This window comes from Bubalus bubalis, chromosome 2 (assembly GCF_019923935.1).
Source record: "Bubalus bubalis isolate 160015118507 breed Murrah chromosome 2, NDDB_SH_1, whole genome shotgun sequence".
NCBI lineage: Eukaryota > Metazoa > Chordata > Mammalia > Artiodactyla > Bovidae > Bubalus > Bubalus bubalis.
Window position 1 is genome coordinate 65,698,882 of NC_059158.1, and position 13,800 is coordinate 65,712,681.

The following is a 13,800-nucleotide window of genomic DNA, read 5'->3' on the forward strand; positions in this document are numbered from 1 at the left end:
CACTTTTGAAAAACTGCTGCTGCTGCGTCGCTTCAGTCGTGTCTGACTCTGTGCGGCCCCATAGACGGCAGCCCAGCAGGCTCCGCCGTCCCTGGGATTCTCCAGGCAAGAACACTGGAGTGGGTTGCCATTTCCTTCTCCAATGCATGAAGTGAAAAGTGAAAGTGAAGTCGCTCAGTCGTGTCCGACTCTCCGCGACCCCATGGACTGCAGCCTACCAGGCTCCTCCGTCCATGGGACTTTCCAGGCAAGAGTACTGGAGTGGGGTGCCATCGCCTTCTCCGTTTGAAAAACTAGAAAATGATATAACCTTTCTATCTAATTCTGTCTGGTTAAATTTGCCTTTGGTCCCTGAAAAAAGCACATCTTTACTCCCCACCCCGCTCCCTACACCCTCTCCTTCCCAGGTCCGCCCTCACTATCTCAGGTTCCAGACTCTTACCTTCTCTAAATTAATATTTAAACTATCAAGTTGGAATGCAACCAGATAAGTTAAATCCCTCTAATATACTAATAACTAATACTAGCTCAATAGGTGATCTCTCTGAGCTGTTTCTATTAAAAAACCTTCATTCAAGTTAATTTTGTGTACAGGATTCCAAGCATAATGGCAGGTAGGATTTTTCGCTGAATGTAGGACTCTTTCCAAAGCTCCTTAAATCAAGTTCAGTCTACTGCCTTGATCTTGTAATATTAAAACGAAAATTTCTGAAGGAACTCTACATATACTAGATTTTTAAAAAGTTTCAGAATATATTCCTCACAATTTCCTTTCCATAAAGTGTTTTGATCAATCCAATGACACTTACTTTTGTAATGTCGTTTATTGAAGGTGGCAGAATATTTTGTCACTTACTTAAAAATTAATACATCAAACGAAATTAAGGCGAAAAAATCCATCAAAACAGCTTGACTCCTCTTTGCTGGAGTTCCTCACCCAAGTCAATGACGTAAGTCCTTGGTTTTGCTCACTTTTGGAATCAGAGGGGGCGGCCTTCGGGTGTGACTGGGAGGTGTTTGATCAGGAAAAAAAGAAAAAAAAAATATGGAAAAGCAGAATGTTGCCAAGAAGGGGTGGGATTTGGGGTGGAGGCCAGAAAAAAAATAGGAAAGTTCCTTCATGCACTTGAAGAAACATTTATTTCTGCCTCCCTCAGGCCAGGGCCTCTTCTATTGACGTCTTCTCCGGAGGGGTAATCCCGTCGACAAATGTCAGATTCAGATTATCTGAGGAACTTGAGTCGCCCTCGCTTCCGACCCTCGCTCCCCTGAACGGCCTTGAAGCGGGGGAGATAGGCTGGAAAGGGGAGGAAGGGAGAGGCGAAGGCCGCCTCGCAGAGCACATCTGCTGTGTTCAGCCGGAGCGTCTGTCAAGCAGTGGGAGGGAAAAGCGCATGGAGCCACCAGCCCACTCTCGGGCGAAACTCGCCAGAAAAAAACCCGCCCTGCCCCCGCCCCCTCCCCGCGGGCTTCTGCTGGTTTCTTTGGGGAGGCGGTGGAAAGGCAACTTTTGGAAACTTGAAAGGGGAGGGGTGTGTGGCGGACAAAAAAACGTAACCTCATCAGGTCGGGCTTAGGCTCCCCGGACAGTGGGCAGGCCAGGCCGGGTTGGGTCGCGTGTGGAGCCGGAGCCGCGTCCCGAGCGGCGGCTGCAGCGAGGCCGGGCGAGGCGGGCCGAGGCCCCCACCCGCCCCAACTAGGCGCAGTTCCCCGTCCGGCCTCGCGAGGGCGCCGGCGCGGCAGATCAGGTGACCGAGCACTCGTCCGGGGCTGCGGGGAAGCGGCCTCGTTCTCAGCCGCCTGAGACGCCGCCGCCTCCGCCACACCTAGTGGAGGAGCCGGGGAAGGCGGCTCGGTGGTGGGGGCTGGGGCGGAGAGCGCCGGGGGTGGGGGCGGAAGGGCGGCGGACCGAAGGCAGGAGGCTGCCGGGGCACGGGCTGCTGCGGGGAAAGGGACAACGAGGCGTCCGCCGCGGCTCGCTCTGTCCTCCCGCACGGGATTGGGGCGCGAGGGCCATGGGCGCGCTCCCCTGAGGCGGAGGTCACGGGCGGGAGGGGAGGAGGCCCGACCGAGGTAGCTGCGGAGGCCGCGGGCCGGTGACTGGGCGCGAGGCCGGCTGCGCCGGCCCCACCACCACCGCCACCGCCGCCGCCGCCGCCACCACCACCGCCACCGCCACCGCCACCACCACCACCGCCACCATGTCGCGCTCCGTGCTGCAGCCTAGTCAGCAGAAGCTGGCGGAGAAGCTCACCATCCTCAACGACCGGGGCGTCGGCATGCTCACCCGCCTCTACAACATCAAGAAGGTGCGCACGGGCCGGCGAGGCCTCGGCGGGGCCGGCGGGCAGGCGGAGGCGGGATGGAGGGCTGGGGAGGCCTGGGCAATGGGGGCGGCGGGCGCCGCCCGGGGCAGAAAGCACGGCCTCGCGGCCGCAGGCCCCACCGGGGTTGCCGGGATGCGCCGCGGCCTAATGCGGAGCCCTGGTGTCTCTCCCGCCGGCTCGCGGGCCGGCCAGGGGCGGAGAGGAGCCATTTGCCCGCTCCCAGCACTGGGAACTGGCCGGCCCGGCGCGGGGTGAGGGGCGCCGTCGCCGCTGCCGCCCCCTCCTCGGCGCCCTGGCCCCCGGAACTGGGTCTGCGCGAAAGGGAGGAGGATGGATGAGATCTAGGAGGGGGATAGGAAAACTTGGGTGTTCCATAACTGAGATCGAATGGTAGAAATCTGGCGAAGATGGTAGCAGTTTTTTTTTTTTTTCTCTCAGTTCTTTTGGTATGTAAGTGGGAATGTGAGAAGGGAATGGCTCATCTGGATGAGCCCTACATCTCCTCCGCTTGGCCATTTTATTCTGGATTGCCAAATAAAAGCCATTTAAGAGTGTTGACGATTTGGAATTATTTCATTTTGAAGGTGGAAAGGAGGTGGTAGTGAGGGTGGAACCAGTTTTCTCCTGAAATACTTTTGGGTTGTGAGTCACTAGGACAGGAATAACAACCTTCTTCTCTCTTTTCTCTTTACTCCTCCTCATCTTAGTTTTTCCAACCATGTCGATAATACCGAAACATCGTTTCTTAAATTTCTTTACGTTCGGTGTCCATACAAAATAAAAGCTGTGATTGTGTTGCTGTTATGCTGATTTTATGGTGTAGTCTGATCATTTGAGTAGCTCTAGCTAATAGGCCCATTGAACGTCTTAACATGGCTTTCGCAAGATTAAGGAATGAAAGGCTGAGTTGGAGTTAAGAAAAATAGGTTAAAAGAGCAAATATTACATTAATTTACTTTAGAAAAGAAATACTAGAATTCTATTCCTTTTAAGGCAAAGTTAGTAAGTTTTTAGTAATTGGATAAAGAGAAAACTTAAGATTTTTTGATGCAAGTTAGATCCTGACAGTTTCCAGTGTGTATTTGATGTTATATCTTAATAATTTTTTTTTTTTGGCTTTTTAATGCATTCTGAATATTTCCTTTTAGTTTAATCGTAGCAGTAGAGTTGTAGCCCTTGTAAATTAGGGCCCCTGAAGAAAAAAATACTTAAAAATTCGTATGATGGAGTTCAATATAAAACTGACCTATTTCAGCAATTTGATGTAAGACACTGAAATTCTAGAGGAGAAGTCTGTCCTGGTTTAATAGGGATAAATTTTGTGCAGCGATGGCTGTGTTCCATTGGCATCCCTGAATATGAGGATTGGTTGACTTTAAACCTAGTGCACTCTGGAGAGTAAAATGCCTTTTCACACTTAATATTTTGTGTGACAGGAGCTCAGGGTCATTCCAGTGAAACCCTCTGCATTTACCGAGAAGAGACTTGGTTATAAGTTGATGTAAGTTTGTAATAATTTTAGATAGTATTACTTACAGGTTCATTGACCTGAACTTTTTTGTGAGATGCTCCTTAACTTGGAAATTCGTTCCTATATGATCTTTGTGCAAAAAACCAAGCAAGACAAACGTCGCTAAAAGTTACTAGACGTGTGGTATTGTGGTTAAAGGAAATGGTTATGATGGTTTCCAAAAGAGGAAATGAGAGTAACATCAAAAGTGATTCGGGTATTTAGGCAAAATTCCTCTTTTTAAAGCATTCGCTACACATTTTTATGGCATGAAAATAGTCGGATTTTACAAATTTCATCTTCATAAATGATCTAAGATTAGACTAAATTCTAAGCGTTCAAATGCTTCAGTTCACTGCCTTTTCTCAAAAGCCTATTTTTTCACTTCCTCTTTTGAGAAACTTGAGGCTCTTGCATTATTGAACTAGTACAATTTAAAGTGAGTTGATCATTATATCCAAGTGTCTAATATTTTGAATTATTGAAATGTTATATTTCAGCACTTAACACATTTATAATTTCTTGAGAAATACTTCTACCTTGTCTGAGTGATTGTGAGTTCCCGCTCAGTGGGGACTGTGTTACTCATTTTTTATTACTACCACTTGAGGTCTTATGTGGTCCATGAAGCTTTCAGTTAGGACTTGTTGAAAAGGATGAATACATTATGCATATTATGTATGTATGTATATACAACATATATATGAGTGTGTGTGTGTGATCTTGCACTAATTTTAATAATAATAGCTTTTGATCTGCCCTCCTCATGTGATTTTATATACAAATACATCAGATGGATTTTGAGTCTTTCAGCCTGTATAGAGCTGTGTATAAAGGCTGGCGTATCTTCCTGGCTGGCTGGGATTGAAACATTTGTTCAAAAATCTTGCCCCAAAAAGTGAATAAGATCTGTTTACCATGTGTTTATAAGGTTCGTGCTGTCTACATTTTTATGGCAGTATAAACCCACGTAATCTTTTCAATCTCAATCTCTTATAGTCCTCAAAAAAAAAACAAAAACACCCTTCTACCGCATGATACATGTCTGCCAGTCATTTACCACATTTTCATTAATTCGTGTTTGCATTAGATTGTGTATCAGAGCTGATTACTGTTTCAACTAGAAGTCTGCAATGGCAATATTGTAGTGAGCATATAGAGTGAAAACTATTTCAGTGACTTAAGTATCAATAAAATAACTTTAAGTTACTATAACCAAGAATAAGAGGCTTTAATACTTAGGGGAATGTAGCATGGCCCCTGAAAAATATTTTGCTTCTTGAAGTAAAATTTTATCAATTGAGTAATTTTTGATATCTTAATATGTACAGGCTGGAGAAGGAAATAGCAACCCAAAGGGGCCTTGTGATTATAGTCCATGGGGTCGCAAAGGAGTCGGACACCACTGAGTGATTAAACAACAACGAACAAATATGTACAGGTTATGAAAATTTTAAGAATTTGTAATCAAATCAGAGATTTAAGAAGATGTGAAGGAGGATTTTAGGGGGAAAAGGTGAAGGTGGTAGGTAGTTTTACATTTAAATTTATTTATTTGATAATGTCTTAATTTTTTAAAAATTAAAAATGTCTTCCCTTTTCTGGAGCTACTACTACTACCCACTTATATAGTGACTTTTAACATTTCAGGCTACTTGTATATCACTCATTGTGACATGGCAGGGCAGTGTGGTGAAGTAGAGTATCAAGCCAGAAGTTAGGAGACCTGCCTTCCAGTCTTCAGTATGTCACTGAGAGTTTTATAATATTGGGTGGGTGTCTTGACTTCCCTGAGCTTCATTGTTTTTCATCTGTGAGATGGGGGAAAATTAACTGAAAGGAACACTCAAGTCTGTTCCAACTCTGATTATGTTATCTTTACAAAGTAGAAGTTAAGACCCATTTTGAACAGTTTAACTGAGCTCAGTTTAGTTTTTCTTAATATAGGGATGGTAATACATGATCTGTCTACTGCACAGGATTGTGAAGATAAAAGATTATAACAATGTGAAAATAGTTTAAAACTTCTATGAATGTAAGATGGTATTTGTTTAGGACTCTCAGTAACTTTTGGGAGCAGCATTTGTTTTTTTCTGAAATTTTACTGCTGTTTAGCAAACACATAGACCAAAATTCCAAAAAGGAAACATTTTTTAGCTGAGCTTAATTTTGTGTGTGTGTGTGTATGTTTATTCCTTCTTACTTTTTTCTATTTTTTCCTACGCCATCACCAACATGAACTTGATAATTCTGTACCAAAAAGGTCTCAGTTTATACTTTTCATATTTTTCATCTTGTTAAATTATTGCCTCAATTCTAAAGGACAGAAAGGTGAAAATACCTATCCAGCTATTGCAAACTTCTTTTTAATGGAGTATTTTTATTACAGGCTTTGGCCCGTGATTTTGGATAAATTTATTTTATGAGTAAAGTTGATAGCTGTGTAAAATTGAAAGTCATTACCTGATATCTGCTTATCTAATGGAGGTAAAAAAATGTATGTGAAGTATGCAATCAGAGTAAAGAAAGGGGAATCAGCTTTAGTCTTCCCTTTCAGTGTTATATTTCTCTTCATTTAAGGGCCTTATTTTCTGTGTGGGTTAATCAGGAGAAGAAAGCATGTTCCAAAGATTGGATTCTGGAAAGTTGTAGAAGTACTGTTAGTACCTATAAGATTTTTTCCTCAGGGAGATTTTTAGTATCAAAACCCTTAAACATGTTAAGAAAGCATTGTCTCTCCATCATCTGTATTTAAGTTCTATATATATATAAAACATGTATATATTTATGTAAACAAATCCTACTACCTCTGTAACTTTACTTTTCAAGGAAGCTGCTTGTAAAAACGAGGATTTAATAATTCTGTTTCTTGTTATACTGGTTGGTAGGCTGAGGAGATAAAGATCACTGAAAAATACTTAGGAAAGAGGCTTATTATTATTTTTAAGTGGCAGTGGTAAATTGTCCACCTTTTGTTTCCTTTGTGGAATTGTTAAATAACTTAATAAATTTTTTAAATGATTACAGAAGGAATACTTGTTATTGTCAAAAACTCAAATATGACTTCAGAAATTCTCTGCCTGTTTATCTCCCACTTTTAAAAAATAAGCTGTGTATACTTATACAATTTTTTGTACAAATGCTAACATATGTGCATGTATATTTTATTATATTATGACTAAAATAGATTATTTCCAAAAATAAAGTTGAAGAAGCCGCATGGTACAGTTTACATATAAATGAAATTAGGATTCTTAATCTGTTGCTTGTATGTTTATATTTTAAGAAAATTCAAGGGATGGATATATTTAGTTAGCTACATGCAATATGTTGAAAATGAGGAGGCTCAGATGAGAAAGTATCGGTATTGAAAATTTTTGTCTTTACTGGCAAGGGTGATTGAAAATTTAATTTGTATTCTTGTTTGATAATTTACTTGCAGTGTTAGTGTTAAGTAAATTCCAACAATAATTTCAGATCATGTTCAGTAGATATACATTTATATGTTAAAAATAGTTTTATCTCTTTGTTGTTGTTCAGTCGCTAAGTCATGGCTGACTGCACCTCCATGAACTGCAGCATGCCAGGCTTCCCTTTTATGTCTTTCTTTAGCAAAAAGAACATGTAATAAAAGTAAAAGTAATGCTGGCTATTTATTGAATCTCTATTATATCCTAAATTAAAAATTTTTTTTCTTTTAGTTGTCCACAGATCTGTGATTTATTCTCTAGATCTGTGATTTATTCTCTAGATAAAATGCTTGAATTTGGTTAACTTGTTCAAGTCTTACTCTGAAAAATGAAAGTTTGGATTGACTCCTTTCTTTCTTAACTGCTAAGTCTGGGCTCTTAATTTATTTTTGTCATTAGATTATAATCATTAGTGAAATTTTTCTGGCACATATAATTTTGAACACACAATAATCTTAACCTAAAAGAAATAGGCAATTATAGAAATAATTTTCTTATTTACTGTAGACTACTTTTATATGAACTTTGTACAGGTTTGTTATGAAAAGGCATTGAGGTTATAATTAACAGTCCACCAGTGATTATTAAAGACTTCTATTTAGCTTTGTAGTATATTGAAATGAGAAATAGTTTAGAGTTAGGAAATTTAAAATTCAATTTATTGACATTTTGGGGAACTTGTAAATATTTTATATTTACTTTTTATATTATATGGATTTTTTCTTTGTGATTATTTCTAAAATTAGCCCATGACATATTAAAAGCACAAACTGAGAGGACTAACCATAGGAATAACACTAAGAAAACTGAAAACTAAGAGAAACTGTTGCTTGAGGGAAGAGCACATATAAGACAGAAAGAAGGTGTCAGCTCAGACAGGGAGACAGCGCTTACCCTCCTTCATTGTAAGGATGTGTACAGGCGTCTCTTCATTGAAGAGGCTTTGTCTTTTGAGATTTCAAATATACATTCTACGTTTGAAATAAAGTCAGATGGCAACTTTTTTTTTCCATTGAAAAACTCTGCATGAAATAAAAGAAATGCCATTAAGGAAGTACAACCAATAAGTGTGTTTCTCTCTGTCTTGAACTTTATAAAATTAGTACTGTTCTTTTCTGTTCCCAAGATGTGTTTTTTTGTTGACTGGTTTTAATGTTGTCATTTTAGTAAATGTAGTAAAATCTTCTTAATTTTGATCCTATTAGGAATTTGCAGTATTGTAATTATTAATTTTGACTCACTTAATATGACAGAGAATCTTCTAAATCATGTCTTTAAATACTATTGTACTGAAATGTTTTACTTCAATAAGTTAAACTTAACAATCTCTTAAATTGCAAGTTTATAAGGAGAATTGAACAGCAGAAAATGGCATAGACATCTTGAGAACTGAATGACAGTAACTTCTATTTGAATCATTAACATTTTTAATAATTTTGAAATATATAACAGGTTAAAGTTTTTGAAGAAATATCTTGTTTTAAGTATTGGAAAATATCTTCTTATTGCATACTTGATTATTTTAGATACTTGACAGTAATAAAATTGTATCTTTAATAAAACTTTGGAAGTCATATGATGAGCTATTCTTTCAGTTAGTAGCAAATATTGGGAGTTTTCTTTTCATTCATTATTCATTTGTTGAATGGCTTCCTGGACACTGGGAAAACAAACTTGGCACAGTCTCCAGTGCCAAGAAATTCATATTGTAGTGGGTGAGACAGATGTGTAGATAATTAACTAAAATGCAGTGATTAAGTGTTGTTGTGGGTGTCTTGAGAACAGAGGTAAAGATTCCTGTCTGGGGGAGATGGGAAGAAGAGATAGTGACTTTAGTGCTTGGTTTTGAAGTATGAATAGAAACTTCAGCTAGGCAATGACAAGGAATAGTCAATCATTGAAGATTCCAAACTTTTGTTCAGTAGAATATATAAAGATATAAAATATATAAAGTTTTAAAATCCTGTATTAATCCTTTCTGCTGGCATATAGACTCTAAACTTGTTTTTTTTCCCCCATACTTGTAGCATTCTGTGGGTTGAGAGGGCTAGATTCTAGATAAAACCTTGGTACTTCGTTGTTTGTTTTTTTTTTAACTTCGGACAAGTTGTTTAATCTTTCTGAGTTAGAGTTCCTTTATTTATAAATTGAGGAGCCCCTTGGTTCTTGGTCAGAAATACATAACATAATCATTTTAAAAGGTTTTTAAAAGTACATCTGGATCATGACCCAAATCTATTGAATAAGCAAAAGCCCCTGAAGTTGTTCTGAAGAACCACTGAAATAAATAAAATTAACTTCTTAATACTTCTGATTTCTTTTTCTGATAATTGCAATGATTTAATTTTGATTTTGAGGCATAACTAAATTCCTGGAATGCTCGGCTGCACATAGACTCTGTACTAGCAAAACCATCTACAGGGTGCGTATTTGCTCTCAGCTTCTCCTACACTTCAAGTTACATTTTTTGGTTTTCTAAGCCATGTTAGTCTTATTGACTAATTCTTGCAGTCTTAGATATTCCTGTTTTCCCACATGTGGAATACTCTTTAATTAGCATTACAAAGTTTGAGAATTAAATGGGTTAATTCACAAAATGATAATTTAGTACCTGGCACAAGAGTAAGACGTGAATAGATGTTGGGTATTTCTGGAGCTTGAAACATAGTGGGCAATTACTAAGTGTTCACTTTTTCCTAATAAATCCAGGTCAATACCATCTTTAGGAACATTACCTAATTATTCCTTTTTAGTGCCTGGTATTATAGTTTGATATCTACTTACTGCTAATATAAAATAAGTATTTGTTCTTCAGAAGTATGTTTCCCAGCAGTCTTTTAAAGATCAACTATCAACTCTTCTTTTAGAATAGTAACAGTGTAACCACATATAACCTTTACTCTTTGTTGGATATAAACTGAAATGTTTATGTATATGAGAAGCTGAGAAATGTTTGAAAACAGTAACATAGACATCTTTCTGAGTATTGAATGGTAATTAAAAACTTTGATTTATTAAAATTTTTTTAAAGCATTTCCAGTAATTTCCGTTACTTTCCTATCAAGTTTTTTAATCCAGACTATAGAAGTGAGTTACTTTTTTTTCTTTTCCCGTCCCCTTTTTTTTTTCACCTACCCAATCTCAAGGGGGAAGTTGCAAGCAGATTGATTGGCCAAAATGTGGGTGATATGCATGAAAAAAAAAAGAAAAATTTAATCAGTATTATTAGAATTTGAGGCTTGTTTTGGTCTTGATAGGTTTTTTTTTTTTAGATTTTTTTTTAATACTGGAAAGTTGCACACTGAAATTCATTATTTTTAAAATTAGAAAATAAAAGAATTATAGGCAAGTTGCTTTTACAATCCATGGTCTTAAGTGATGTCCATTTTTCCTCTAGGCATTAGTATCAATTGGTTGAAGACTCAAGGGAGAATTTTAGTCCCCTTGTACCTTCAGTTTTGCAAAACCTGCTCTAACACAGGTTTATTATTTCTTGTTTGTGGAGTAAAAGTTAAATTCATCTTTCATCTTGATCACATTTTGTATTTTTCCCTTTCCTAATACGATTCAGGTGAGGCTGATTTCTTTCCTATACTCTCACAAATAGCCTTCTCATTCTGATCCCTGGGACTTTGTTCATGTTTTTTTCCAATTAAGTTACTGTATTAAAAGAAATTATTTTGTTCTATAATATTTTGGCAAAGGAATGTGTTTTAAGGTAGATTGGAAATTAAAAAATAAAACTGATTGAAGTAATTTGATTTTTTTTCCTTTAATAATGATTACTTCAAAAAAATTTTTGAGCAGCTGAGGTATTGAAAGAATGGAACAATTTTTACTTTTTTTTTTGGTGTATATATTTTTCAGTAAATGTTTTTAGTGTTTTTTTGTTTGTTTGTTTTGTTTTTAGTGTTTTGAAATACTTGAGTACTCAAAGTTAGTAATCATAAAGCCCTGAGCGAGTCATTTAATTTCTGATACTCCTTTTCTCTCTGTTGAGTAAAGATTGAGATAATTTCTAAACCAAGGTGTTTTACATGCAACAGGTGCCTAGTAAATGTTCCTTTTACTCTTGACTATTATAATCCTTATCGTTTTGTTTTCTCTTGATTGTTGCTTAATCTCTTATGCATAGAGGACTGTTTCTATACTTTCAATTTTTATTTTTTAAACATCGTGGTAAGCAAGTTCTTGGAAAAATATGTAGCATTAACCATGCAAAGTTAAGCTGTGGTATGTAATCTGTATTGTGACAACCCAAGGAAAGACCTTGGAAGGGATTTCAGTGGAAGATTTGGCAGGAAAATTTGTTGAAAAGTCATACTTTAAAACTATATTAAGTCTGATTTTGAGGTTTTTAATCAAAGATGTTTATTTTGTGGCCTGAATAAAATAATATGTGGTTTTCTGAAACGTCTTTGTTGTTTATTTTGGATAATAACATTGTACTTGTGTTTTGTGAAAAAAATGAACTAAGAAATACTGAATTGACAACACTAACATTAATTTGGTTAAATGCATGGTCTTTTTTGATAATTAGGAACTCATAGATATCCATGTGTTGTGAAAAGTTCTATTTAAAAAAATAGAAGATAATTAAAACTTATAAGAATTTGTGTGTCAGGCACCTGGAATAAGCACTTTTTGTGTATTTTGTCTTAAAAATCTGAACAACCTATCTTATTAAGTAGGTAATAATAGTATCCTTAATTCAGGGAAGCAACTTGCCTAAGGCTGTATGGGCTGTGATCCACTTAGAGACAGTTATTAATTATTACATTTAAGTACTTCCTTTAACACTAGTATAATTTTATCTGCCAGATTAGTCTTAGCTTTGTTAAATTTAAAGATAATTAGAATATTCATGGGAAATAAAGTTTCAGTTCTGAAAACTGGAAATTTAAGTGTATAAATATTTAAATTTGCTTTAGATCGTCTGGAATTTTAAATTCTGGTATTTATGCATTATGCATTTATGCATTATGAAATCATGCTGAGTAAAGATAAAATAAGGATTTAGAGTGGTGCTTTTTAAAACAATTCTACAATTACAGATATAGTTTAGTTTCCTGTTTGCTTCTTGATGAAATACCCCTTTTAGCCAATTATTGTTGTTGTTTTAGTTGCTAAGTGTGTCTGCCTCTTTCGTGACCCCATGGACTGTAGCTCTCCAGGATCCTCTGTTCCATGTGATTTCCCAGGCAAGAATACTGGGGTGGGATCCTATTTCCTCCTCTGGCGGATTTTCCCAACCCAAAGATTGAACCTGAGTCTCCTGCATTGGGAGGTGGATTCTTTACCACTGAGCCATTTGGGCAACCCCTTAACCAATTATGCAAAAGCTTTTTTTTTTTTCCTTCTTCTTTTGTAGAGCTGTGAGATTCAGGGGTTTAGACAAAATTTTGTCCTTTACTCCCCTTTTGTTTTTTTTGGAGGGTGGGGTGATGGACAGGTTAGATGTACTCTAGTTTAATTGAATAGATCAAACCTTTTGATTCAGTCTTTGTGGCAAGCCTTTCTGGAATATATTAGTTTAAAATATACTGATAACTAAGTATGGTAGTATATTCAATTTTTTTTCTTTCTTTCTTTCTTTTTTCTTTTTTGGCTGCAATTCGTGACTTGTGGGATCTTAGTTCCCCAACCAGGGATTGAACCTGGGTCCTCGGCAGTAAAAGCTCAGAGTTATAACCACTGGATTGCCAAGGAATCCCCTATCATTTTCTTAAATATGTTATTTCAAAGGGTAATACTTTTAAGAGTGAAAGATGAGTTTTGTGTAATGTTACTGTAGGAGGACGAGGTAAGAGTTTTAGGTGTTCCAACTGCAGGCCGTGTTTTTAAAATACAGGTTATTATCTTATGATTTCTTTGTGTTGGTGTCATTAAAATGAAAATCTTAGAGTGAAGAAGATTTAATCTCTATAAACTGAGACATCTGGTTAGTTGGGATATTTGTATTGGGATATTTGTATTCTTTCAGTATGGTAGGACATTATTCTTCAGTTAATTATTAAGAATGGCTTTTTGCCAAGATGTATTTACCTAAATACTAGCTTTTAGTCAAGTTTTGTTTTTTTCTTGCATTTTTTTTTTTTTTGCCTGAGTATTTGCAAATGTCTATATTGGTATCTCGAGAAGGTTGATTTCAGAAAAAAATAAAATGGTGCCTAGTACTCTTGTATAGTGTCTGTGAATCTTGTTTTTTTATTGGCATTTTTTGAGTGAATGTAGTATGCCAGATACCCTTAAAAATTCTGCTCATATGCACACACACACCCATAAGCACCCACAGATACTAATCTAACGGGCAAAAACTTTTTAGGGTGGATTACAATTATGATTTATTTAACAGATGAAGAAACTGAGGCACAGAAAATTACTCGTTTATGGTTACAGCTAGGAGCCAGGATTTGAACATGGACAGCCTATCTTATAACTCATGTTCTTAACTACTAGGTTACTCGTTTTCTATGGTAAAGCAAATTTGGTT

The 13,800-nt window shown here is 37.4% G+C and overlaps 1 protein-coding gene across 3 annotated transcripts in view; it reads left to right on the forward strand.

The window, feature by feature from the left end:
- Positions 1–1,886: 1,886 nt before the first annotated feature.
- NCKAP1 (NCK associated protein 1) overlaps positions 1,887–13,800 on the forward strand; it is a 108,543-nt gene continuing 96,629 nt past the window's right edge. The window contains exon 1 of one of the 3 annotated variants that reach the window (XM_025273748.3): positions 1,887–2,309. In XM_025273748.3, the coding sequence (XP_025129533.1) occupies positions 2,202–2,309 (108 nt within the window). In that variant the 5' untranslated portion in view covers positions 1,887–2,201. The remainder of the gene's footprint in view (positions 2,310–13,800) is intronic. The other 2 variants (XM_006071782.4, XM_025273747.3) reach the window with 2 other exon arrangements.